Genomic DNA, 27,271 nt, shown 5'->3' on the forward strand with positions numbered 1-27,271 from the left:
TGCTACATAGTCCATCATTTCTTGTACTGGTTTTCCTGTCAGTTCCCTCTCCCACTGAATGTCTTGAAGGAAGTTCCTCATGCCTGAGTAGTTCCCCCTTTTGTAGTTTGGTTTTTCCCAGCCTATTCCTGCTACTCTCTCCACGTGGAGCTCAACTATGTAGTCGAAGCACAGAACCACATGATCACTAGCTCCCAGGGGCCTTTCATACATGATACCCTCGATGTCCGAACTACTCATGGTGAATACAAGGTCCAACCTTGCTGGTTCATCCTCTCCTCTCTCTCTGGTAGTGTCTCTAACATGTTGATGCATGAGGTTCTCCAGTACCACATCCATCATCTTGGCTCTCCATGTTTCGGGACCCCCATGGGGCTCCAGGTTTTCCCAGTCAATCTCCTTGTGATTGAAATCACCCATAACTAGTAACTTTGCTCCCCCCATGTGTGCTCTCCTGGCCACCTCGGCTAGTGTGTCGATCATTGCTCTGTTGCTCTCATCATATTCTTCTCTTGGCCTCCTGCAGTTCTGTGGTGGGTTGTACATTACTGCAATTATCACCTTATGTCCCTCAGACTGGATTGTTCCTACTAAGTAGTCCCTTTTGCCCATGACATCCATTCCTTCCATTTTCTCAAAACCCCACTGGTTTTTAATGAGCAGTGCAACTCCTCCTCCCCCTCTCCTCCCTCTGTCTTTCCTGAGGATTTGATATCCGGATGGAAAGATTGAATCTGTTATTATTCTGGTGAGTTTTGTTTCTGTGAGTGCTATTATGTCTGGGGATGTCTCTTTGATTCTTTCGTGCCACTCCTCATACTTGTTTGTTATTCCATCTGCATTTGTATACCACACCTTCAACTTCTTTTCTAAGACTGTGGTCTGGGAAGTATATTGGGGTTGGGGAAGTGGGAGACCTGGTAAGGAACTATGGGTGTTGCTGTGGGGGTGAAGTTTGTAATGTAGTGGGTGGGGGCATTGGATGTGGCATGGGTGTTTTGATTTAGAGTGTTTGGTTGCACTGGGGTTGACCTGGTTGGGAGGCTTCTATAGGAAGTTGTGAGGGAGGCTGTATTTGATCTTCTTCCTGGGTCTGGGATCTCCTGTCTGTCTTCTCCATCCCCTCTCTTTCCTCCTTTCGCCTTTGTACCATCTCTCTCAGTGTGTGTGTGTGCGTGTGTGTGTGTGTGCGCATGTGTGTGTGTGCATGTGTGTGTGTGTGCGCATGTGTGTGCATGTGCATGTGTGTGTGTGTGTGTGTGTGTGTGTGTGTGTGTGTGTGTGTGTGTGTGTGTGTGTGTGTGTGTGTGTGTGTGTGTGTGTGTGTGTGTGTGTGTGTGTGTGTGTGTGTGTGTGTGTGTGTGTGTGTGTGTGTGTGTGTGTGTGTGTGTGTGTGTGTGTGTGTGTGTGTGTGTGTGTGTGTGTGTGTGTGTGTGTGTGTATGTGTGCATGTGTCTGTATGTGTGTGTGTTTTATGGTATGTCTATTTTGAAAGTATGTGCATTTGGATATATTTTTGCAAACACCATTTTGTTGCTGAACAGTATGCACAGTGAGCACAAGTAAAAGGTTTCTCTTTAGTGTGAGTTCAAATATGACTTTAAATTAGTGAGTTCAAATATGACTTTAAATTAGTGAGTTCAAATATGACTTTAAATTAGTGGAAATATCATAGTAGTAGTAGATGCACTTATGTTTCTTGGTGGTGGTTGCCCTTCCCTTACTGCATTTAAGCATCCATCTTCTACCTGTCCTCCTGCATCTTGCTCTGGTGTTTTGTTTCACCTGTTGAGGACACCCGGCTTACTGAACTTTGTGTAACAAAGTGTAGCAAAAGATGAGACATGAATTTCATATATGCTTTATACTTGCAACTCAAATATCTTTTTTTTTTTTTTTGAAATAGTACAGTACAGTATTCTTGTAGCCACATATATTGTAGGCACAGAATAAAAAGTCACAATACCATGGCTGGAACCCATCAATTTTTTAGTTCGGTAATGAATCTTGTGAAGCTCTCTCAGTCCATCCTGGAACTTTCTCAAGCCATAACTGAAAACTCTGGGTAATTACAAATAACTCACTGTGAATACTGTAGGCATCAATTACAAATTACCTACATTTTTTTTTTAAATAGAACAGTTGTTAAGCTGAATATACAGTGGACCCTCAGTTAACGATGCCATCGGATAGAGATAAAATTGGATACCGATATTTTTTGCATCAAAATGCTGGCTCAGATAACGATAAAAAACTCAGTTAAGGATATTCATCCAGAATGTGTCCGTGCAGCCTGAGCCGTCCAGCCACTGCAGTGAAGCCAGTGTGCCATTGTTTACAAGCCAGTGCAGACAATTCCACGTGTATATGCAATACATTTTGTATTATTCCAGAGTTTTTATTAGTTGTAACTGCTAAATAAGCCACCATGGGTCCAAAGAAAGCTTCTAGTACCAACCCTGTGGTAGAGAGGGTGAGAAATACTATTGAATTGAAGAAAGAGATAATCACAAAGTATGAAAGTGGAGTGCGTGCCTCCAAGCTGGCCAGGCTGTATAACAAACCCCAATCAACCATCGCTACTATCTTGGCCAACAAAAAGGCAATCAAGAAAGCTTTTGTTGTGAAAGGTGCAAATGTGCTTACAAAACAGATATCGCAAATACTCGAAGATGTGGAGAAACTGTTGTTGGTGTGGATCAACGAGAAACAATTATCAGAAGATATTGTTTCACAGTCAATTATACGTGAAAAGGCAAGGCAGTTGCATGTGGATCTCGTTAATAAAATGCCTCCAACTAGTGCTGATATTGAGGAATTTAAGGCCAGCAAAGGCTGGTTTGAGAGATTTAAGAATCGTAGTGGCATACGCAGTGTGATAAGGCATGGTGAGGCTGCCAGTTCTGACAAAAAAACAGCTGAAAAATATGTGCAGGACTTTAAAGGGTACATAGAGGCTGAACAATTATAACCCCAACAAGTGTTCAGTTGTGACAAAACAGACCTGTTTTGGAAGAAAATGCCGAACAGGACCTACATTACTCAGAAAAGGCACTCCCAGGACACAAGTTTATGAAAGACAGGCTAACTCTCATGTTTTGTAGTAATGCTACTGGGGATTGCAAAGTGAAGCCTTTGCTGGTGTATCACTCTGAAACACCCAGAGTGTTCAAGAAAAAGTGTCGTCAAGCCTAATTTGTGTGTGATGTGGAGGGTAAACAGTAAGGCATGGGTCGCTAGGGACATTTTCCTCAATTGGTTCTATCAAGTGTTTGGCCCCAGTATGAAAAAATACTTCCTGGAAAATAAATTGGAACTCAAGTGCCTCCTGGTATTAGACAATGCTCCTGTTCATCCTCCAGACTTGGAAGAGTGAATTGTGGGGATGTTTAGTTTCATCAAAGTGAAATTTTTGCCCCCTAATGCCACTCCTCTCCTCCAGCCCATGGACCAGCAGGTCATTTCAAATTTCAAAAAACTGTACACCACAGCAGTGTTTCATTATTATTATAATCAAAAAGAAGTGCTAAGCCACAAGGGCTATACAGCAGCAGTGTTTCAAAAGTGCTTTGAAGTGACCTCAGACACTAAATTGACCCTAAGAGAGTTCTGGAGAGATCACTTCAGTATCCTCAGTTGCATAAACCTTATAGGTAAGGCTTGGGAGGGAGTGACTTCCAGGACTTCAAACTCTGCTTAGAGAAAACTGTGGCCACAATGTGTACAAGAGAGGGATTTTGAAGGGTTTGGGGCTGACCCTGATGAGCCTATACCAGTTGTGGAATCAACTGTGTCACTGGGGAAGTCCATGGAGTTGGAGGTTAGTGGCGAGGATGTGGAAGAGTTGGTGGAGGATGATGATGAAGAGCTAACTACTGATGAGCTGCAAGAGCTTCATCTGCAACAGCAACAGATCACAGCTGAGGAAACTGCTTCAGAGTAGGGGGAAGAGAGATGGAGGCAGTTGCCTTCTTCAATGATTAAGGACATTTGTACAATGTGGACAAAGGTGCAAGCCTTTATGGATGAACATCACCCTGACACAGCTGTTGCAAGCTGTGCTGGTGACTTTTACAATGACAATGTTGTGTCCTATTTTAGGGAAATCTTAAAGACACGCCAGAAACAGAGTTCTCTGGACAGATTTTTGGTGCGACAGGGGTCCAGAGACTCTCAAGCTGGTCCTAGTGGCATTAAAAAACAAAGAAGGGAGGTAACCCCGGAAAAGGATTTGCTATCTAAAGTCCTTATAGAAGGGGATTCCCCTTCCAAACAATAATATACCTCCATCCTCTCCCCTCCTCCCGTCTCATCACTAAGTCTTCAATAAAGGTAAGTGCCATTTTATGGTTTATTAATTCTGCATGTCTCATTGTTTTCTGTGTAGGAAAATGTATATTTCATGTGAATTTTTTTTTTAATACTTTTGGGTGTCTGGAACGGATTAATTGGATTTCCATTATTTCTTATGGGGAAAATTAATTCAAATAATGACAAAATTGGTTAAGGACAAGCTCTCTGGAATGGATTAATATCGTTACTGAGGGTCCACTGTACATAAGGAGGAGGTAATGTGGCAACAACTACAACAATGTTTTAAAATAATTAAGATCAATACAGATAAAAATTCACCACAGGCCCAATTCTATTTGTGTAAACACAACTAAGTAATTATTACAATCAAACTAAGTGCTAAACCCACAAGGGTCATACAGACAACTAAGCAACTAAATAATTACACACACCAACAGTAATTACATATACAAAATCACATCATGCATATATCAGTCTTATTATTACTTGAATGATGATTATTCATTTGGTATTTTTATTAGTTTAAAAAAAATGTAATTACAAAGCTGTAAACTAAAATGATCATCATTGAGATTATGCACTTGAAAAGATGAAGGAATCTGCTTTCACTGGGAGGAAGCAAATGACATGTTCACGGATGTGTGTGTTAAAAAATGTCTCTTCAATCTCCATTTAGAAATAGTATTATATGGACAATGAGGGCAAGAATATGACCTCTCTCCTATATGTATCAGGACGTGGTCTTTCAAATTTTGTTTCGTTGTTGCACTATATGCACAATACGAACAAGAAAAAGGTTTCTCTTTGGTGTGGGTACGCAAGTGGTTTTTGAGATTAGTGGTGAAAGGAGACGAGTAGGGGCAGTAGAGGCACTGGTGTTTCTTGGTAGTAGCAGCCACACCCTTACTGCTTCTAGAGGTGCCTCGGCTTCCCATCATCTGACATGCTGTGTCGAGCCTCACCTGTAGACGACACCTGGCTTACTCAACATTTCAAACGTATCAACAATAAACTGCATACACAGTATGCTTTAAATCACCAAGCTGATATTTGAACTTAACTGCAATAGTATATAAAAGAATTGTCTTATGAATTACAGTACAGCCTCTCCTCACTTACCGACGTACTCGTTTACTGACGACTTGGACTTACGATGGGCTCTCTGATCAGTATGCATACCTAAATAATGTATATAAGAGCTGATTTCTTCTATTTTGTTTATTACAATATACAGTATACTACTGTATAAACATTTAAAAATATACCAGAAATGTTATAAATGGTGCAAAGATGACATTAAAATAATATCAAAGATGGCTGACATATACCCACTACCATTATAGTATGCTCCTCACTTAGCGACAAATTCGTTCACCAACGTGGTCTTAGGAATGGAACTCTGTCGTTAACTGAGGAGAGGCTGTATATATTACTACTGTATTTCTAAACTAAATACATGCACAAAAAGCAAATTATTTATACAAAAGATATTACAGATGCATATTGTTTCCAAACCTCTTTGAAGGTTTATATTTATTGTATTGAGTAATATAAAAGCATATATTTTTCCTAAGTACTGCCTAACAGTATGTGCCAGATATTGATGAATACTGTACAGTACAGTATATTCAGTATATACAGCATCCACATGAATGGCACAGAAAAATAAAACTTATGAACTCCCCTTCACATGCCTCCCTCCCCTATTTTAACACCTCATTCATTATCCATTAATGCAGGATGATCCAGAGAAGAAAAACTTAACCATCACCTATTACCTTGCTATCTTTCCAGAAGTGTACAGATACTGCAATTGCGATCCACTTTTTTTTAACCCTTGAACTGTCCAAACGTAGATCTATGTTTACGTGCATAGCGTTCCGACCTTTATTATCCCCATTTGAAAGTATGTAAAAAAACGTAGATCTACATTTGGAGCGCTACGCACATGAACGTAGATTTACATTTAGACAGCTTAAGGGTTAACACACTTACCAGGGCTGCCTAATAAAAATGGAAATAAATTAAGGTATAGCATGAAGAATGTAGAAGAAATTTCATTCAATGGCAGAATTAGATCTTGTATGTGTTAAACAATGGTTGGAAGGCAAGTCCCAGAACACAAGACTTTATGGAAGAAATTACAATAAAACGTGTGACTGCAAATAAGAAGAAGAAAAAAATACCACAGTGAAAATAGGAAATAAAACCAGAGCACTTTCAGGTGCTTACACACACATCTTCAGAGGAACAGCAAACTTTATCTGGTGCTCATCTAAATATCTGTCAGTAAGTTTGTCATTTTCAAAACAAGTGCTTGCTGCTGACTTTCTGAGTGACTTCAAAGCAGCTGCTTGCTGCTGACTTACTGAATAACTTCCAAACAACTGTTTGCTGATGTCTTTCTGAAAGCTTCTGAACAACTGCTTGTTGCTGACCTTCTGAATGTCAAAACAACCTCTTACTGCTGTCTTTCAAACAGCAGCTTCCCGAATAACTTCACAATACCCACTTGCTGCTTCATGAATGACCCTGAATGCCCTCACCTTGCTTGACCCCTGACCAATAACAACAACAAAAAATAATGAGAAATTGATAACATTTTATTAACCCTTTCAGGGTCAGCAGGCCCTCTACTAAACTTGTTCTCAGGGTCGGAAATTTTTCCCAAAAAAAAAAAAAATCTTATGAAATGAGAGAATCTTTTTGCAATCATAATGACACAAAAAGTATGAAATTTGATGGAAAACTTGCGGAATTATGCTCTCGCGAAGTTAGCGGTCTCAACGATGTTTACACATCGCCGATTTCGCCCAATTTGAGCTCTATTTTTGGCCAATTCCAATGTACCAGTCGACAAAGATCATACCTATTTCGCTAGAACTCCATTTTTTCTATCGAATGAGTACAAGAAACCACCCATTTACCGATTTCAACTATCCAATAACGTGGTCAGAAATTGGCAATTTTGCCAATTTTACACAAATTTCAAACGATGCCAATTTCCAAATAGGGTCCGGAATAAACAAGACAGGCATCCCTGGCACCAAAATAACATTTTCTTTGTTCATTACTCATGTCCCCAGGCCTCTGTTACATTTCTTTTGCTTTCCATTTTGAATTTTTATTCTCACAAAAAAATAGAAGATTTATGTTATGTAGACTACTGCATTCGTGTAGAAATGGTATAAATAGTATCAGCGCACTTGTGAAAGAATATTAGACTCGCCAGTTGACGTGTATTGGACGCATGGCATGATTTTTTTACCTTTGAACTTTGGCAAAAATTGAACATTTCTGCTACTTTGAGCTCAATTTCAAGGTACTTTTCATTGTGAAATCAGTCAAAATCATCTCAATTTCCATAATATGTCTTCCATTCTATAAAATGAGACCAGGAAAACTAGAATACAATCATAAATAGCATACGAAAATACTCTGCAAAGTCGCTGTTTTAAACCAAAAACATGGTCGGAGCTATTTTTTCTCATTATGCACTGTTTACCTGGAGAGAGTTCCGGGGGTCAACGCCCCCGTGGCCCGGTCTGTGCACACTGACCACATAGACCCATTCTTTCATATGTAGGCCTACCAGCTTTCTCTCACTAGATTTGAAGGCACTAGAATTTATGAGTACTAGTAAGGCACCAACCCTGGCGTGCAAGCCGCACTAGTACGGCACCAACCCTGAAAGGGTTAATCAGTAATCATGAGTTTCATACCTAACATTAATAGGATATCAGGAAAAAATTAAAACCACTTCACTGAATTACCTCATGATTATCTTTTGATACTATTCTTTGATACTTTCCTTGGATACTATTCTTTGATACTTTCCTTGGATACTATTCTTTGATACTTTCCTTGGATACTATTCTTTGATATTTTCCTTGGATACTATTCTTTGATACTTTCCTAGGATACTACTTTTTTGAGACTTTGCTTAGATATCATTCTTTGTAATTTCCTTGGACACTATTATTTCATACCTTCCTTGAATACTATTCTTTGATGCTTTCCTTACACACTATTCTTTGATAATTTCCTTGGACACTATTCTTTTGATACTTTCCTGGGACACTATTATTTTCATACTTTCCTTGGACAAAATCCTCACAGGAGAACATCAGTATTAACACAATAAATGAATATGAAAATTTTCAAGCCAAAATCTACATTATTAAGGAGATAGATCAGATACAGCTTTTCTTACATTTATTCACTAAACTGGATGGTCAGGAAGAGTGTCTTGCATTACACTGTGTTTGAATACTAAGAATAAAAGTGACAATACCATGGCTGGATTATTATTATTATTTTTATTACATTCACGTGAAGGTGAATACTTAGCGCTAAACCCATACGAGTCATACAGCGCCCGGGGGAATGAATGGCACTGGGTTACATTCAACAAAGAGGATTACCATATTTTACGGCGAACAAGACGTTCCGGTGTTGTGGGCGCCACCTCAATTCTGACTGGCTAAATTTAGGAAAATAAGTTAAATGGTACTTCAGCCTCCAAGATGCTGGGTAAATTTACCAAGACTTATTTTGAGAAAAAAAAAAAAATAGCATCCTTGATGCCGTAAAATACTTTATTCCTTGGATCAAGAGCCTCTCACCAGCATCAATTCACCTTTCTTGTAGGATCCACATCATGGTTGGAACAATTCACAAATAACCCACATTTTGAAGAGAATACGATAGGTGACCTTTTGATCTAAAATGGTGTCTAAGGTTGCTTCCCCAGAGTGTGGATTATTTGTGAAATATTAAAATATGTTTCTATTACAGTAAACCCTCTATTTAAAGGATTGAGTGGAGTGGGATGTTAGTAATGGCAATTATGTTGGATAGAGAAAATATTGTTTTGCCTTGATTGTAACAATAATGAACAATGCTGTCAGCAAAGGACTTTTGTTCCGTATTTCCAAAGCCTGTTAAATGAAGGGTTTACCATATGATTATTTTTCAGACCTCACAAAACTACAGTGAAACTAGAGATAAAATTAACAAATACTGTAATTTTAAATAAGTCTGTACACTGAGTATGTGACATTAACAGAGGTATTGAACCTAACTGCACACATCATACATGTATTTGGTCAAAGTAAAGTGAAATCATGTTAAAGGCTAAAAATAATGAGAACTACTGTCTTATAAAAATCCTTCACTAACATGCTACTTATTTTATATATATATATACAACAATAAGGCTGCTAAAAAACAATTTTCTTAACATAAGACTGTATTTTGAAGGATGAAGGAAGCCTTCCTGTGCTAAGGTCCATGGGGGCCCATGATAAACTGTCTTCCTACTGCCTACCTAATATGACTTACCTGTCTTAAGCCCAGTAATAGTCTAGGACAGGTCAACCCAGTTGTTTGCCTTCACTCATTACACTACTGTTGTGGCACCATGCAGGAGCCAGCTGCAGCCTGCACAGCCCACCAAGTCCAGTTGTCAAGAAGAAACAGCAAAAGAGAACAGACCCCAGAGCAGCTCAGGGTGGAGGACAGAAAAAAGGTATCTGGAGCCAGCCTCAGGTCATCCTCCTAGGGTTGTAAAAGTGAAGAAGTTGGAGAACAACACATAATGTGATAGACTATAAAGACAGAAGCCAGGGTTGCAGGGATATCCTGAATTATTATTATATATAAAAAAGTGCCAAACCCATATGGGTCATACAGTGCAGAGGTAGGTTTAAGTTATAAGGGTATAAGTTAATGAAATTATAAAATTAAGATCACAATTGGTGCAATAGGTCAGTTTCTGTTAAAATGCTTGAGGAATTGTGTGTCAGGGTGGTGAAGATGTTGAAAGTGAATTCTGTGCACTCTCTGATAGCTAAGACAGTCAATTAATATATGGTGAACTGGTAGTTGTCTGGCAGTCCTCGCAGAAAGAACTCTGAACTTACTCTTTCTTAAAATACATAATACAGGAAGAACTAAACCTGTGTGGATCATTCAGTGCAAGTGGAAGAGTATAAATGATCTATCTGTTAATCGCAAATTGAACTCTACGTGTCTGTATTCAGCTAACTTGGAAGATGTGATTAAAATACACAAGTAGACACAGGTTTAAATAAGATATATAGGAAGAGTACTAAGAATATATAACCAAGAAAGAGCTCAAAACAATGAATTACAGTTGGATAAATTCAGATTTAGACAGGATACAGAATAGTACTGGTTTAGGAATAGAATTGTAAATGAGTGAAACCATCTGCCTAGTACAGTAACTGAAGCTAAAACCTTGGGCAGCTTCAACACTCCAAGCGTATCTTCCATGGGGCATTTCTGCATCTCCCATAAATTTATCCTGAATTTTTGTGCCCTCAAATCTGACACCAGCTGACATTTGATGCCTCAGCTCAAATGTTTGGATGCCCTGTCACCTTGTCAAGCCTAGGATGAAAATGTATGGCCCAGCTGATCCACACAGTGCTTCTTGGGTCAAAATGACTCAATAGTATGTTTTTATTTAGTGTAAGGTAAAAGGACACATGTTTAACTAATGCCATTTTCTTGTAACAATGTTTTGCTCTCCAGTAGCTCTGTCAAGTCTAATGGAGAGTGAAATGTTGCCACAATAAAATGGCATTAGTTGCATGTGTCCTTTTACCTAACATATTGTTGGTAATTCTACCAACATTATTAGTTTCTATTTAGGTCTGTGTATATTAGCATACATATATGCTTTATAATGGTTTTGAGCAAACACAGATGTTATGGGTACATAAAAAGTACCATAAATTGCAAGATATGAAATATTTTATCTCGGATAACTCAAGAAAGTCAGTGTGACTTATTTTCAGTGCTTTCAGGGGTATCACAATGTGATTCTCTTGTAATGTCATAAGATTTCCTAATATAGAGTTAAAAGAGAAAAGCAATCAAAATAAATAAGATGGGGTTATGCAGCACTTCATGTTTTGAGTGCTAAAACACAGTGAAACACATCTAGTATCATAAGAAAATTAAACAAAAAAATTTGAAAAAATATCATGATTTGACGTAAATAAATGGGGAGGCATAAATTTCTAGCATGTACATTTTCCGATGTTATCAATGAGAGTGATCATTTTACACTTACGTATTTATGGGTTATGAATATGACAAGCAAATATATGAGTGGGAAGGTTTGGACTTGAGAAGAACCTGCCCAGCCTGGACTTGTAAGCCTACCGCAGTGTCCCTCCATTCTTATGTTCTCTTGACATGGATTCCATGTCAAGAGAACATAAAGACATAAGAATGGTTGATACATAAGCATGCAAGCAAGGTTTCTCATGTCCAACAGAGATGGGAAGATGGCCAGGAGCCTAATTGCAGTACAAATAGGAAGCGAGTCTGTCTCATGCTCAGCAGATGAAGGATCAAACCTCTACCACACCTTACACTGAATGACCGACCCACATGAGTTTAGTGCTTAACATGAATTGTTAATTAATCTTCATAACCAGGGGCTTTCTATACACAGTAGTATGCCAATGATGTCAGATAGGTCTGTAATAGTTGCATCATGTACTTGAAATAAACAATTACATGTATTATCATTATTATGGCTGGCGTACGTGGGAGGGCCTCAGTCAACTTGCGATGTGGTAACCTGCCTCTTAGGTGATGTCTGAGCCAATAGAAGCATCAGTTCTTGTGTGGGTGGGCCTTAACCAACCAGGAATGCAGTAGCTTGCCATTTGGATAGTGAGTCAATAGGAGTGGGGGCTTGTGAGAGTGGCTTAGTTGCCAGTCAGCAATGGAGTAAAATGTCTTCATGGTAACATCTCAGCCAATAGCAGAGTGTATATTACAGTTTACTGTTTACTCTTTATTTTGAAGCTATCACAAATGTTTCCCACAATAACTTTGGATTATTTACACTTCATAACTGCACTTGTGTTATAATTACACCGTCTTGTGCATTACCAAGTCACCATGGACCTTAAAGTGTGCAGTAAACAGGCCATTTCTCTGAAGATCAAGCAAAAATTCAGTGCAATGGTGCATGAGTATGACTTTCCACAATCAACCATCTCTGCTATTATCAAACAAACAGAAATAATAAAGAATATTGAAGTGGCTGACACATCTAAGCTAGTGAAAAAAAAAAAGGCAGAGAACTTATCAAAGAGATAGCAAGATTGTTGTTATTGTGGATAAGGGAGAAGCAGAGGACAGGATATACAGTGTTTACAAACTATATCTGTGAGCATGTACACCCAAGGTATAGCAAAAGTTGCACTTCCAGGGTCTTGAAATGAATTACCATAAAACAATGTATTTTGGGGATACGAGTCATGATAGTTTTAACGTACAGTACATCATCTGGAATGGATTAATATCATAACTCAGTGGACCAACGTATCAGAAAATATTCTGAAAAAGGGACTCCCTACGTGTTCACTGACTGAATGTGTGTCCAGGGATGCAGCACAAAATGACCTCACTGAACTTGCTAAAAATCACCATAACCACAGTTGTATATGAATTATGATGAGATGTAAAAAGTCAAATTTATGGATAGCTTGTAATGTAGTGTGAGTCTGAAACAAGAATAAATGAGGTGGACATGGCTGCATGCATATGACTGCAATGAGTACTGTATACAACTCTGTTGTGAAAATTCTGGTTGATTCTAGTAAATGTCCTTGGATTACCTATTTGGTAAAACAGCAGTATACTCTACTTCACCTGAGACTAGAACTGTTGGTATCCTGAAGCAATCAGAACACAGGGAGAAGCTAAAAGATGCAAGAGATGACATCCCAAGTAGAAGAATAAGAGAGGAAACATAAGGAAACCCACATGCTTACCAGACAAGTAAAGAGGCAGCTGATGAAAGCAAAAAGACATATAGTTAGTCCTTATGGTGAAAAAGTCCACGTTTGGAGGTCCCTAGCATGCCACCACACAAAGCCTGTAGGCATATGGGTGATGTTCAAAAGTGGGCCATTGCTAAATGGGAGGTGGACACTAAAAGAAAGTTAGCATCAGGTAGGGTAGGCTCCAAAACCTGGTGGTCCCTGGTCAAGGACAGACAAGGTTATCTGCCTGATGAACTTATTCCACCTCTAAATCGACAGGATGGGACCACCTCTACTAGTAGTCAAGAGAAGGCGGACCTCTTTGCTGAACACTTTGCTACCAAAATGCAAGTTCCTGATCCAGCAAGGGACCCTCCTTGGCTAGCTGCAAGAACTGTGTCAAAACTGTCAGTAGTGACAATAAGGCAGGAGGAGGTGCATTTCCTACTTAAATCGCTTGACCAAGAAAAGGCTATGGGCCCAGACAAGTTGAACCCAAGATTGTTGAGAAGATGTGCAGACCAGCTAGCAGCACCTCTAACTCGCATCTTTCAGCAATGCCTAGTACAGTGTAAATGGCCCTCTCTATGGAAAGAGGCGAATGTAGTCCCTGTTCACAAAAAGAAGAGCAGAGCAGAGCAGAAATCAGCAACTACAGACCAGTGTCACTCCTGTCAATCACTGGTAAGATCCTTGAGACAATAATCTCAAGACAAATGACAGAGTTTTTTGACTACCACTCACTACTTTGTGATCGTCAATATGGCTTCAGGAAAGGTTACTCTGCTGCTGATCTGTTGTTAAACCTCTCCACTAAGTGGCACCAGTCACTGGATAAATCCAAAGTCAGCTGTGTGGTAGCACTGGACATTGCTGGCGCTTTCGACCGGGTGTGGCACCAGGGCCTCTTAGCAAAACTTCAAGCACTGGGAATTGCAGGCTCTACGCTATGTCTCCTCAGTGACTACCTTCATGGTAGATCTCTAAGTGTAGTTCTCAATGGAACGGAATCAGCAAGACATCCTATTGGGGCAAGTGTTCCACAAGGAAGCGTGCTGGGTCCATTGTTATGGAATGTCTACTTCAACGACCTTCTTCATCTCATCCCAGAATCACATGCATATGCAGACGACTGTACACTGACATTCACTTATCCAAGAGAAGAAATGCCAGCTGCTATAAGCTACATCAATCACCAGTTGAGAGCTATATCAGCTTGGGGAAATAGATGGCAAGTAACATTTGCACCTGAGAAAATGCAAATGATGATCATCTCTAGGCACCATGATGGTAATGCTGGTGCAGTAGTAAGGATGAATGGGAGGATGTTGGCACCTGGAGAAGAAGTTGATATCCTTGGGGTGAAATTTGACTCCAAACTAACCATGAAGAACCATGTTGTAAATCTTGCAAACAAGGCAGCCAGGAAGCTTACAGCACTTCGCCGTATCTCCCATCTGCTTGACAGTAGGGGTTGCAAGATCCTGTACGAGGCACAAGTACGCTCGCACCTTGAGTATGCTCCACTTTCTTGGTTTGCCTGCCCCCCCTCTCATCTGCGACTGCTTGACAGAGTAGAGAACAGAGCAAGACGTCTCATCTCTCGCCTGGACCCATCCTGGATAGATCTGTCATTTCAGCAGAGCCTTCAACATAGGAGGGATGTGGGTGGCCTTACTGTTATGTACAAGGCCAATATTGTCAAAATACCACACTTGGATCCACTTCGAGGACAGCGTGAAACAAGCTTTTATGCCACAAGACGGGCAGAAAGCAGCAACTTCACTCTGGCTGTACCCTTCTCCAGAACATCACTCCATCTGAGATCATACATACCCAGGATGACTAGAGTATGGAACACATTCGTACAGCATAATGATGTCAACGAGATAAAGTCAGTTGATCAAATGAAAATGCTGGCCCACAGATGGCTCCAACTTCATCCTGTTTCCTACTTGTATGTCTTATAACAATAAAAATGCTTTCAAATGAGCTGATGTAGGTAACAGCTCTTAGCTTGCCAATAAAGTTAGGAATCCTTAACCTGTAAATAGCTGTCAAAGTTAGGAATCCTTAACCTGTAAATAGCTGTCAATAAAGCTAGAGATCCTTAACCTTGTCAAACCCTGTGTAAAGAGAGAGAGAGAGAGAGAGAGAGAGAGAGAGAGAGAGAGAGAGAGAGAGAGAGAGAGAGAGAGAGAGAGAGAGAGAGAGAGAGAGAGAGAGAGAGAGAGAGGACTAGTGTATGGAACACATTCAGTACAGCATAATGATGTCAACGAGATAAAGTCAGTTGATCAAATGAAAATGCTGGCCCACAGATAGGCTCCAACTTCATCCTATTCCCTACTTGTATGTCTCATAACAATAAAAATGCTTTCAAATGAGCTGATGTAGGTAACAGCTCTTAGCTTGCCAATAAAGTTAGGAATCCTTAACCTGTAATAGCTTGTCAATAAAGCTAGGGATCTTTAACCTAACCTTGTCAAACCCTGTGTAAAAAAAGAGAGAGAGAGATAGATAGATAGAGAGAGATAGATAGAGAGAGAGAGAGAGCTAGAGAGAGAGAGAGCTAGAGAAAGATAGAGAGAGAGTGAGAGTGGAGGAGAGAGTGAGAGTGAGAGTGAGAGAGAGAGTGAGAGAGAGTGAGAGGTGAGGAGGAGAGGAGAGGAGAGAGTGAGAGTGAGAGTGTGTGTGTGTGTGTGTGTGTGTGTGTGTGTGTGTGTGTGTGTGTGTGTGTGTGTGTGTGTGTGTGTGTGTGTGTGTGTGTGTGTGAGAGAGAGAGAATGAATCTACAAGCAGGTGACTATGGGAGCAATACATATCGTATCTTTAATCTACAGAAAATTGCCTGACAGAGATGATTCTTAGGAAGAGAAGGGCCAAGCATCACTCATATCCTGACAAATCTTGCATAATTTGTTGTCTTTGTGGGGTCTACCTTGCCAGCCACTTCCCAAAGACATATCAACACATGCTGCTCACAAAGTCACCAAAGAAGACTACTACTAAGTGATATAGCAATGTTTACCTCAGAATCTACCTATTCCTTTTTGGGCACCAACACAACCCTGCCCTAGAAAAAGGCATGTTGTGTCATGGGTAATGATGAAGCCTGATATTTGGAATGCCAGGGTTATACATCTAGTATTAAGTAGTCTGTAAAGCATTAGGTTTAATCTGCCTGAAATGCCTCGGTATAATAGTGGCTTTCTTTGCACTTAGCAAATCAATATTGTAATTACACATGGTAAACTATGCATGGAAACAGACTCCTTATAACATGTCAGTCATACATTGTAAACTATGCAAAGAAATAAAAATTTGAATTTGAATTTGAAAAATGCATTCTTTAAACCTGCAAAGGTCATACAATTGAAATGCCTGGAACACCATATAGAGATTCATAGATGTAAACAAGAATAATTCAGGCAAAAGAAGGACATCAAGGTAGTGACAACACACACTAGTGAGACTGGGAACAAAAGAGTATTAACCCTTTGACTGTTTCAGGCCCCTTTCTGAAACTGTCATTCTATGTCGCTCAATTTTTTAAAAAAAAAAAAAAAAAAAAAAAAAATATTTTTTCTTATGAAATGATAGAGATTCTTTTCCTGATGGTAATGACACCAAAAGTTCGAAATTTGGTCGAAAACTCATGGAATTATGCTCCCGCGAAGTTAGCAGTCTCGGAGACATATGCGTATCGGCGATTTCGCCGACTTTGAGCCCTATTTTCAGCCAATTCCATTGTTCCAGTTGACCAAACTCATAGCTATTTCTTTAGAACTCCATTTTATCTATCAGCTGAGTACAAGAAACCTCCCATTTACTAATTTGGACTACCCAATGGCAATTTGGCCAATTTCATGCAAACTAAAAAAGATGCCAATTTCAAAATAGGGTCCAGAATAAACAAGGTAGACATTCGTGGCACTAAAATAAGATATGCTCTGTTCATTAGTCACATCTCTAGGCCCCTTTTATATTATTATTGCTTTCTATTTTGATTTTTTATTCATACAAAAAAATACAAAATTTACTGTTATGCAGACTACTGCATTATTGTAAAAATGGTATAAATAATATCAGTGCACTAGTGAAAGAATATTAGACTCCCCAGTTGACGTGTATTGGACGTGTGATGTGATTTATTTACTCCTGAACATTGGTAAAAATCGAACACTTCCGCTACTTTGAGCTCAGTTTCAAGGTCGTTTTCATCGTCAAAGTAATGAAAATCATCTCTATTTCTGTAATATGTTTTCCATTTTATCACCTAAGACCATGAAAACGTGAATACAATGATAAATACTATACGAAAATACACCTCAAAGTCGGCGTTTTATTCCAAAAAAACAATCAGAGTTTTTTTTTTCTCATTACGCAATGTGTGCTGCAGGATTTTTTTTATGTGGTGCACACTGACCACACAGACCCATTCTCTCACATGTGGGCCTACCAGCTTTCTCCCGCTTGATTTGAAGCCGCTAGAATTATTGAGTATATATACGTCAGAAACACTGGCTCGTAAGACGTATTTATACATCGAAAACAGTCAAAGGGTTAATGAAGACAGAAATTCGAGGCAGTGTTCAACAATCGAGAGTATCTTGATGAAAGAGTAGAGGTGTGATGCAAAGCAATGAGATGAAGGACCCCTAGAGATCCAGCAATGCAGCAGTTATAAGCTGATCAAAGGCCCAGGATTTGAAACTAACCAGAATATGGAAAAAGAAGCATGGCTGTCAAAAGCAGATGTGACCTACACCTACATCAAGAGTAACATGAATACAGAGCACACACTTTTTGTGAAGGAGGATGACAACTGGGCATGGTGAGGTGCACAGGCCACAGCTGGCACCTGTGAAACCCCACAATAGTTGAATAACAAGAAGAGTAAAGGCAACAAGAAGTTTAACTAAGCATGTAGACCATTACTGGGGCTAGGATAAGTGAGTATTAGGTAAGTAACAGGAAGACACTGAAATGTGGGTACCATGGTCCCAAAGCAGAAACTAAAATTAATGAAATCTTATTCTAAATTTACCTTAAGCTTAACACTAATATTAATAGCCATAGCTGGGATTACTAATATTGTACTACAATTCTAAAAACAGGTTCCAAGTCACAGAAACCTTTAAAATAACTGCCTTACTTAAACTCATATCTCCTCTTAACCTTAATTAACTGGAATGCTCATTTTCTAATGAATGATGAGTTAACATGTGAGTTTTTAAAGTTGCTTTTTTTATGGTTCGATAGGAGCAATACATGCATGCATATGGCTTCTCTCCGGTGTGAGTAAGCAAATGTCTTTTTAAGCTTTGCTTTGTAATTGCAGTGTAGGTACAATATGAACAGGCAAACGGTTTCTCTCCGGTATGAGTTCGAATATGCTCCATTAAACTCTGTTTGGTGGTTGTTCTATAAGGACAATGAGGACAGGAAAATGGCTTCTCTCCGGTATGAGTGCGCAAGTGATTTTTGAGATTAGTTATGTATATAGTACTATAAGAACAATGGGAACACTGGTGCAGTCTGCTGGTGGGGTTCTGAAGAAGCCTTCCTCCTGCGCTGCTCATCTGATCAGTCACCTGACAGTCGCTCTGCTGCAACACCTGTTGGGAATGTCTGTCTCACGGTCAAAATATCAATAAGAAAGAAGAAATATGCCTACACACTTGTGTTAATGAATGAGCATGTATATGCTTTGTGTGTATATGTATGTATGCGTGCAGTGTATGAGTATGGGGAGAGGGAGGAGGAGGGGGACGAGAAAGAAGGATGAGCAAGATTAAGAGGATAAGGATAATTAAAAGGAGGAGAACGAGTTAAGATACAAATATGTGTGGTGTGTATTATATTATATCCTGTATATATAAAACTATACATATGCTATGTACACGAATATATAAACACTACAGTACATACAAACTTAAATGTTAATTACACTACTGTCTTGAGTTATGTGAAAAAAAAAAAGGTAGAAATTCACCAATAACTGACTACAAAAAATACTGTTTTGAGTTATGTTAAAAGAAGACAAGAAATAAATTCATCAGTAACTGAAGATTATCTCCAATATATATATATATCATACTTTGTTTCTGTAAATATTTCCCGGATGACAGCTGGTGAAGAAACAAACTTTGGTATGAGTGTATGAAGGGCGTCAATTTAGAAAAAAATTTCAAACGGGTTGACAGAAGAAAAATGTGTCTTTGCGACAAAATATGTTCTTATTTGTTTCTCAGCAACCAGGCAGCACTGTGGCAATACTGACATGTCATGAGCCAGGAAACAGTGTTGGGTAGCAAATCTCATGTTAACAAAAGAAACAAGAAACATAAAAAAAGTACATTTATATAAAATACTGTATGCAGCAGTAGCAGCCACATGCAAGGAAGGTGCAACAGCAGGGAATGACTAGTATACATATGGACAAAGGAGACATCAATTACAGGCCTGCCATTACAAATCTGGCATCATTGGGACCTGTAGTGTACTGGATTATTGAGTTTGTCGGATTACAGAGTGATTTGGTTAGAACCAAATTGACTTACACAAAAAAGTTCATTGAACATCGGCGAAAATCGACATTTCCGCTACTTTGAGCTCAATTTCAAGGTACTTTTCATTACGAAACCAATCATATCTATTTATGTATCTTCCATTCTATCAAATGAGACCAAAAACACGAGAATACAACCATAAAAACCACACGAAAATATATCGCTAAGGGACGGCTAATGGCTGAGAAGTGAAATCTGTCATTTATGGTCCGATTTTTTTAATTTTTGGTATATGTTAAGAAGCATCTTTCCATCACGTATTGCCCAAGTTTCAATAAGATAGCCCAACAAACAACTGAGAAAATAAAAATATTTACCAAAAATCACATACGGCAAGCCCAAGCCAGGTACTAGAAATGTCACTTTGTCTGACTTTTTGGGTTATCCTAAGTTCTCTACACATATGCTGCTATGTATGATAATCTATGTAGAGAAAATAGCTCTTTAGTTTCAGTTTTATGGTGTAATAAGGTGTATATCACAGTTAGCCCTGTGCTATACTCCATTTTCTCTAATATAAGCCCCCAAGACAGGGATAGGAGAATGGTACTTGTATCCCATGTCCTCTTCATACCTCTGTCGAACCGCTCAGTATTATGCCTAATATTATTCATTCTGGAGTATTTAACATGTTTTTATGTTATTTATATTGTTTATTATGTCATATTAGATCAACTGTGATAGGCAAATAAGCCGTAGTGTTGATATTAGCATAATAATAAAGCATATTCCTCTGCATCATGAGACTGAGCTCATGGCAATCGACAGTGGCTTCAAAGCCACCTTATCTTTTATGGACAATGTACTGTGTATGTGCTTTCCACAACGAGAAGCATTTCTTTTATTCACTGGAACTAGGGCTAGGGCTAAAAGTATGCAGGTTATAACAATAAATGGAGAAAAAGAAATTGGAATGACTTATGCAGCAAGTAGCACCACCAAACAGTACCAGCAGATTGGTGTGGTGACCCTGGAAATTTGAAATTATCGTAGCTGAAATTAGTGTCGAATAACTGATGGAACCGGGTGTCTGATTTGCTGGATTTGTGATGGCGAATCTGTACTGTATCTACTAAATTTTGGAAATTCACAGGGGGCTGCCCAGGAAAGTTTTTCAATAACACTTTTTGAGTTAACATCATGAAATTAATAATTTTTTGTGTGTGTTTGTGACATACCTTTGACTAGCTTTGAGAGTATTATTCTCAAAACCCAGCCTGAGATCAGACTAATGCTGACTGCTTGAACAATAAGGCTGTTGCTGCCAGCAACCAGCAGGCATACATAGCCAGCACAACTAGATAGCTCAGAGTGCCTACCCAACCCTTTATTATGCATGCCAAGCTCTTAACCGGGCTCACTGCTTTTCACACATCCAACTCTTTATTGGGGATACTCACCTGTATGGTGTATGTGGGTACAGAGAAAGAAGCTTTTAAGAAAAGAAACTGAAAAATTATTATACTAAAAAAAATGGCACTACAGTTGTGAGCTATACAACACTGCTTTGGAAGGGTGGTGGAAAATAAAACAGTAAATATAGAAAATGACATAACCAGGTTATGATGGTTATGTATGCCTGTGCACTACCAGCAGCAACAACCTAGTTGACCAAGTACTTAGCCAATAATTAAATATGCCATATGTATTAAACTCCAGAATTCAGGTGCTGTCTCAAGGTTTCATTTGAATGGTGTACTTCATTGTGAAAGGTGCAACTATTTGTAGTTATATGAGTAAAACTGTGTTCATGGTATCTCATGTTCACTAATTTTACATTATTTATTAAATATTTCAGTGGTTGTAACATTGACTATCTCCTCCTGAATCCCATTCCACAAATCACTCTCTTTTGTGGAACAAATCTTCCTACTATTTCCTCAAGTCGTTCTGAAAGCAACAGCATCCTTAATGCTAATAATGTCTTCTGACTCACTCTTCTCAATATGTCTCAGTCTCTTAACCCTTTCAGAGTCCAAGGCCAAAATCTGAAGAGGTGCCCCAGTGTCCAAGAAATTTTGGAAAAAAAAAAAAAAAAAAAAAACTCTTACAGAATTAAAGATAATATTTTTGTGAAGGTAATAAAACAAAAAAAAAAATTCTGATCAGTACTTACCGATATACAGTGGCGGGAAGTTGACCCAAAATGATCGGGTGGCGGCAACATCAGCGACTTCCACAAAATCGCATTTTTTATTTTACGTTTTTTATACCTTTTTTCTTTTCTTTTCTAATTTTTTTCTTTTTCTAGTAACAGTTGTGGCCTGTGGGACCAATATAATGTATATTGTATAAGTGTACACTCATTGTATTCAACACAATAACTGCACTAATTTGTTTATCATTATATTGCTTACAAAACTTGTTTACAAGTTCATTGTAAACAAAATGATGAAAATTTTAGTGCGGTTATTGTGTTGAGTACAACGGTACCATATAGTACAATGGTGCCATAGGGTGCAATGGTACCATATGGTACAGTGTTACAATATGGTACAATTGCACCATTTGGTACAATGGTACCATATGATACAATGGTACCATATGGTGTAATGGATACCATATGGTACAATACCATATGGTACATTGTACCATATGGTACTATATGGTACTGTTGTATTCAACACAATAAACACACTAATATTTTCATCATTATTTCGTTTACAATAATTGTTTACAACAAAAATATGCAAAAATGTTGTAGTATATTAGTAATGTTCTATTACATACAAATGTACAGCCACTCGACATGTTCCTTGAGGTGGATGACAAAGCGCTTTGTCTTGGAAACTGGGGAGTCACTAGCTAGCTTGTGTCGTCACTCACTCAGTCTTGGCTGGTGCCTGGTGCCATCAACATCTCCAACTGACCATATGGTACATAGTATCGTATGTTACAGGGTACCATATGTTACATTGTACTATATGGTATAGGGTACCATACAGTACAGGATACCATATGGTGCAGTGTACCATATGGTGCAGGGTACCATATGGTGCAGGGTACCATATGGTGCAGGGTACCATACGGTACAGGGTACCATACGGTACAGGGTACCATACGGTACAGGGTACCATATGGTACAGGGTACCATATGGTACAGGGTACCATATGGTACAGGGTACCATATGGTACAGGACACCATATGGTACAAATACAGGGATACTTATGGAAATAAGTCACCCTGACTTTTTTGGGTTATCCTAGGATTTTATACATATGCTGCTATGTATGATAATCTATGTAACTGTATTTGTGTACACCTGAATAAACTTACTCAAGCAGATGTGGCATCGTAAGTTTATTTAGGCATACACAAATAAAGTTACATAGATTATCATACATAGCAGCATATGTTTGGAGAACCTAGGATAACCAAAAAAGTCAGACAGACTTATTTCCATTAGGCTCCTTGTACCCTGTACCATATGGTACAATGTACCATATGGTATAATGTACCATATGGTATAATGTACCATATGGTACAATGTATTATGGTACCATTGTACCATATACCATTATATGACATGGCACCATTGTACCATATGGTACAATGGTACCATATGGTTCAAAACCATAGAATTCCTCTTCAGATCCACTTCCATCAGTCTTAGAACTGTAAGTTGTGAAGAGGAGAGTCAGAATTCGCCAGGAGAGTGGGGAGTGAGAGTTTCCTTGCCGCCATGCATGATGAACAATGCTACTTTGGCGGCATTCCCACAATGCCATGCAGGCATCCAGATTTTTTCTATAGTGCACACACTGACCACTCAGACCCATTCTCTCAGATGTAGGCCTACCAGCCTTCTTGCGCTAAATTTGACACCACTAGAATTTTGGCGTAGATCTATGGTTTGGACACTCAACATAAAGCCGTAGATCTACGGCACGGACACTGAAACGGTTAAGTATCCATTTCTAGTGGGTGTCTGTATCCTGCTTCAGCTGCAATCCTCCACTATTGAAAAACTGAAGCAAAAGAAACCAGAACATAATACAAAGTTTAATCAAGGTATTTAACTGGTGGAAAGGGAATTGTAAGGGACCTGGAGTACTATGGCGGAAGAGCTTATGCTCAAGGAACATAATACTAATGTTACTATCACAACTACAAAATGAAGGCTGGATACTAAGAACATTCAAAACAAAGAGATGACAAGTCTATGATATACTCTAAGATACTTGCACTCTATAGAATGAAGTATTCCTGTTCACTAAGTACCCCTTTCAAAGAATCCAAAATTGTAGATTTGTACAATGTACAGAAAACTTTTACTGCCCATATCACAATAGTCACTTTAATTGTACACCAAGGAATACAGGAATATAAATTATACTGAAGGCACTGGTTTCAGATCTGAACACTGAACTAAGTCCTTATGAAGACAGGAAACAAAGCAGGTGGTGCAAATTAAAAGCTGTGGGGTAATAAATACACTAATGGGTTAAAGGCCATTAAACACTCCTCAAAATAAAAGAGAAATTATTAACAGAGTCCTAACTATCTTCAAGAGAAAACTTAAGAAAATTCCACAAGCAATTTCTGGTCAGCCAAGCTGTTGTGCCCAGGTGCCCACATGTGACTGCCGGCAGAAAGCAACAACTACCTAACTGACCAAGCTATGAATTAAGAGGCTTAGTTTGACAGCACTTCTCAGGGGCAATAGTCCCCAGAATCATCAAGAGGTAAACCGCATAAAAACCTCAGCGAGGGTTGGGGGCGTTTACATGTATCATCCACAAAGTCGTCACTGCATTTGTTGTGTTGAATGACTTCTGGCGATGTCTTTTACAGCAGAATAATTTATAAAATACTGAATGACTCTAATAGTGTTAAAACTGATATTCGTGAAAGACCATAACAAAAGAAAGTATATGGGATATAGGACATTATTAAACTATTTGACTTCTAATGATTCTTAATAAAAAAAGAAGCTTTATATTATTCAATGAACAGTTTTAATTTCAATCCACAATCATTAATACACAATTAGCTGAAGTAGCTGTATTTCCACAAATATGACTCCAATTACACTGATACCATGTATTAACCCTTTGACTGTCGAAGGGCCAAATCCTGAAGTTGTTTCTGGTGTCGCAAAATATTCGAAAAAAAGAAAAATTATTTTTTCTTATGAAATGATAGAGAATCTTTTCCCGATTGTAAAGACACCAAAAAAACGAAATTTGATGGAAAACTGACGGAATTACGCTCTCGCGAAGTTAGCGACTTCGGAGATATTTAACCCTTTGAGGGTTTTCGTCGTACTAGTACGTCTTACGCGTAGGGGTTTTTGACGTACTAGAACTCATAAATTCTAGCGACCTCAAATCTAGTGGGAGAAAGCTGGTAGGCCTTCATATGAAAGAATGGGTCTATGTGGTCAGTGTGCACAGTCTAAAAAAAATCCTGCAGCACACGGTGCATAATGAGAAAAAAAAAACTTTTTCCATTTTTTTTTAATAAATCAGCGACTTTGCAGTGTATTTTCGTATAGTATTTATTGTTGTATTCTAGTTTTCTTGGTCTCATTCTATAGAATGGAAGACATGTTACTGAAATTGAGATGATTTTGACTGGTTTTACAATGAAAGGTGCCTTGAAATTGAGCTCAAAGTAGCAGAAATGTTCGATTTTTACCAAACTTCAAAAGTAAACAAATCGTGCCAAGCGTGCAATACACGTCAACTGGTGAGTCTAATATTCTTTCACAAGTGCACCAATAATATTTATACCATTTTTTACGCTAATGCAGTAGTCTGCATAACAGTAAATCTTATATTTTTTGTGAGAATAAAAATTCAAAGTGGAAAGCAAAAGAATATAAGAGGGGCCTTGAGACGTGACTAATGACTAGAGGAAATGTCATTTTAGTGCCAGGAATGTCTTTCTTGTTTATTCTGGACCCTATTCCGAAATTGGCATCTTTTGAAATTTGTGTGAAATTGGCAAAATTGCTAAATTCTGACCACAGTACTGGATAGTTGAATTTATAAATGGGTGGTTTCTTGCACCCATTCGATAGAAAAAATGGAGTTCTAGCGAAATATTCATGTTTTTTTGTCGACTAGTACAGTGAAATTGGCCGAAAATGGGGCTCAAAGTGGGCAAAATCGCCGATCCGTAAACATCGCTGAGACCGCTAACTTTGCGAGAGCATAATTCCGTAAGTTTTCTATCAAATTTCAAACTTTTGGTGTCGTTATGATCGGGAAAAGATTCTTTATCTTTTCATAAGAGAAAATAATTTTTTTTTTTTTTAAATTTGGCCGACCCTGAGAACGAGTTTCGGAGAGGGCCTGTCGACCCTCAAAGGGTTAAAAATCGGCAATTTCGCCCACTTTGAGCCCTATTTTCGGCTAATTCCGTTATTCCAGTCAACCAAACTCATAACTATTTCTTCAGAACTCTATTTTTTCTATCGATTGAGTACAAGAAACTGCCCATTTACCGATTTCAACTACCCAATAACATGGTCAGAAATTTGCAATTTGGCCAATTTCATGAAAATTAAAAAATACGACAATTTCAAAATAAGGTCCAGAATGAACAATGCAGACATTCCTGGCTCTAAAATAACATTTTCTTTGTTCATCAGTCATGTCTCCAGGTCCCTGTGATATTACTCTTGCTTTTTATTTTGAAATTTTATTCAAACAAAAAATAGAAGATTTACTGTTATGCAGACTACTGCAATACTGTAATAATTGTAAAAATTACATCAACCCATTCATGACTGCGTATTAGAATGGCTATTTGGACATTTATTGGACAATGACATCATTTGTTCACTTTTGAACATCGGCAAAAATCAAACATTTCCTGTACTTTGTGCTCCATTTCCAGGTTCTTTTTATAGTAAAATTAATCAAAATCACCTCCATTTCTATAATATAGTTTCCATTCTATCAAATGAGACCAAGAAAACGAGAATACAACCACAAATACTATACGAAAATAGACCACAAAGTCGGCATTTTAATTAAAAAAAACGATCGGAGTTTTTTTTTTCTCATTATGCACTGCGTGCTCCAGGATTTTTTTTATGTGGTGCACACTGACCACACAGACCCATTCTCTCACATGTGGGCCTACTAGCTTTCTCCTGCCTGATTTGAAGCCGCTAGAATTTATGAGTATATATACGTCAAACACGGTACCTCGCAAACGTATATATACGGCCGCGACAGTCAAAGGGTTAATTTAAAAAAATGCTAAAACAAAAAGAAATTACAAGTAATATTAACTTGCAGAGAAAGCCTTCACCACCACCACCACCACTGCCACCACCATCACCACCACGACTGCCACCACCATCACCACCGCCACTGCCACCATCACCACCACAACTGCCACCCCTGTTGCCACCACCACTGCCTCCATCTCCCCCATAACTTGCAGGATATCAAGTGCCCAGTAAAAAATACCATATACTGTAACTAATGTGGTTCATTAAGTCTGACACTACACAACACTATAAGTCAATAAACTAAAAAAAAAAAAAATCCTTGTACAGTACAGAGGTTTGTGTTCTTAAAATAAACCTATTCAAGTAAAATCTGTGTTAT

At 38.6% G+C, this 27,271-nt stretch overlaps 1 protein-coding gene across 21 annotated transcripts in view; it reads right to left on the bottom strand.

The window, feature by feature from the left end:
• The window catches only part of LOC128685599 (protein bric-a-brac 1-like), a 518,998-nt gene that overhangs the window by 176,279 nt on the left and 315,448 nt on the right, over positions 1-27,271 (bottom strand). The window contains exon 6 of one of the 21 annotated variants that reach the window (XM_070087904.1): positions 4,905-5,276. The exons of 18 other annotated variants lie outside the window; for them this stretch is intronic. In XM_070087904.1, coding sequence (XP_069944005.1) covers positions 4,920-5,276 — 357 coding nt within the window. In that variant the 3' untranslated portion in view covers positions 4,905-4,919. Of the gene's footprint in view, positions 1-4,904; positions 5,277-18,298; positions 18,749-27,271 lie in introns of those variants that run through there. 2 more of the 21 variants (XM_070087898.1, XM_070087919.1) reach the window with 2 other exon arrangements.

The sequence above is a fragment of the Cherax quadricarinatus genome, chromosome 23, assembly GCF_038502225.1.
Source record: "Cherax quadricarinatus isolate ZL_2023a chromosome 23, ASM3850222v1, whole genome shotgun sequence".
NCBI lineage: Eukaryota > Metazoa > Arthropoda > Malacostraca > Decapoda > Parastacidae > Cherax > Cherax quadricarinatus.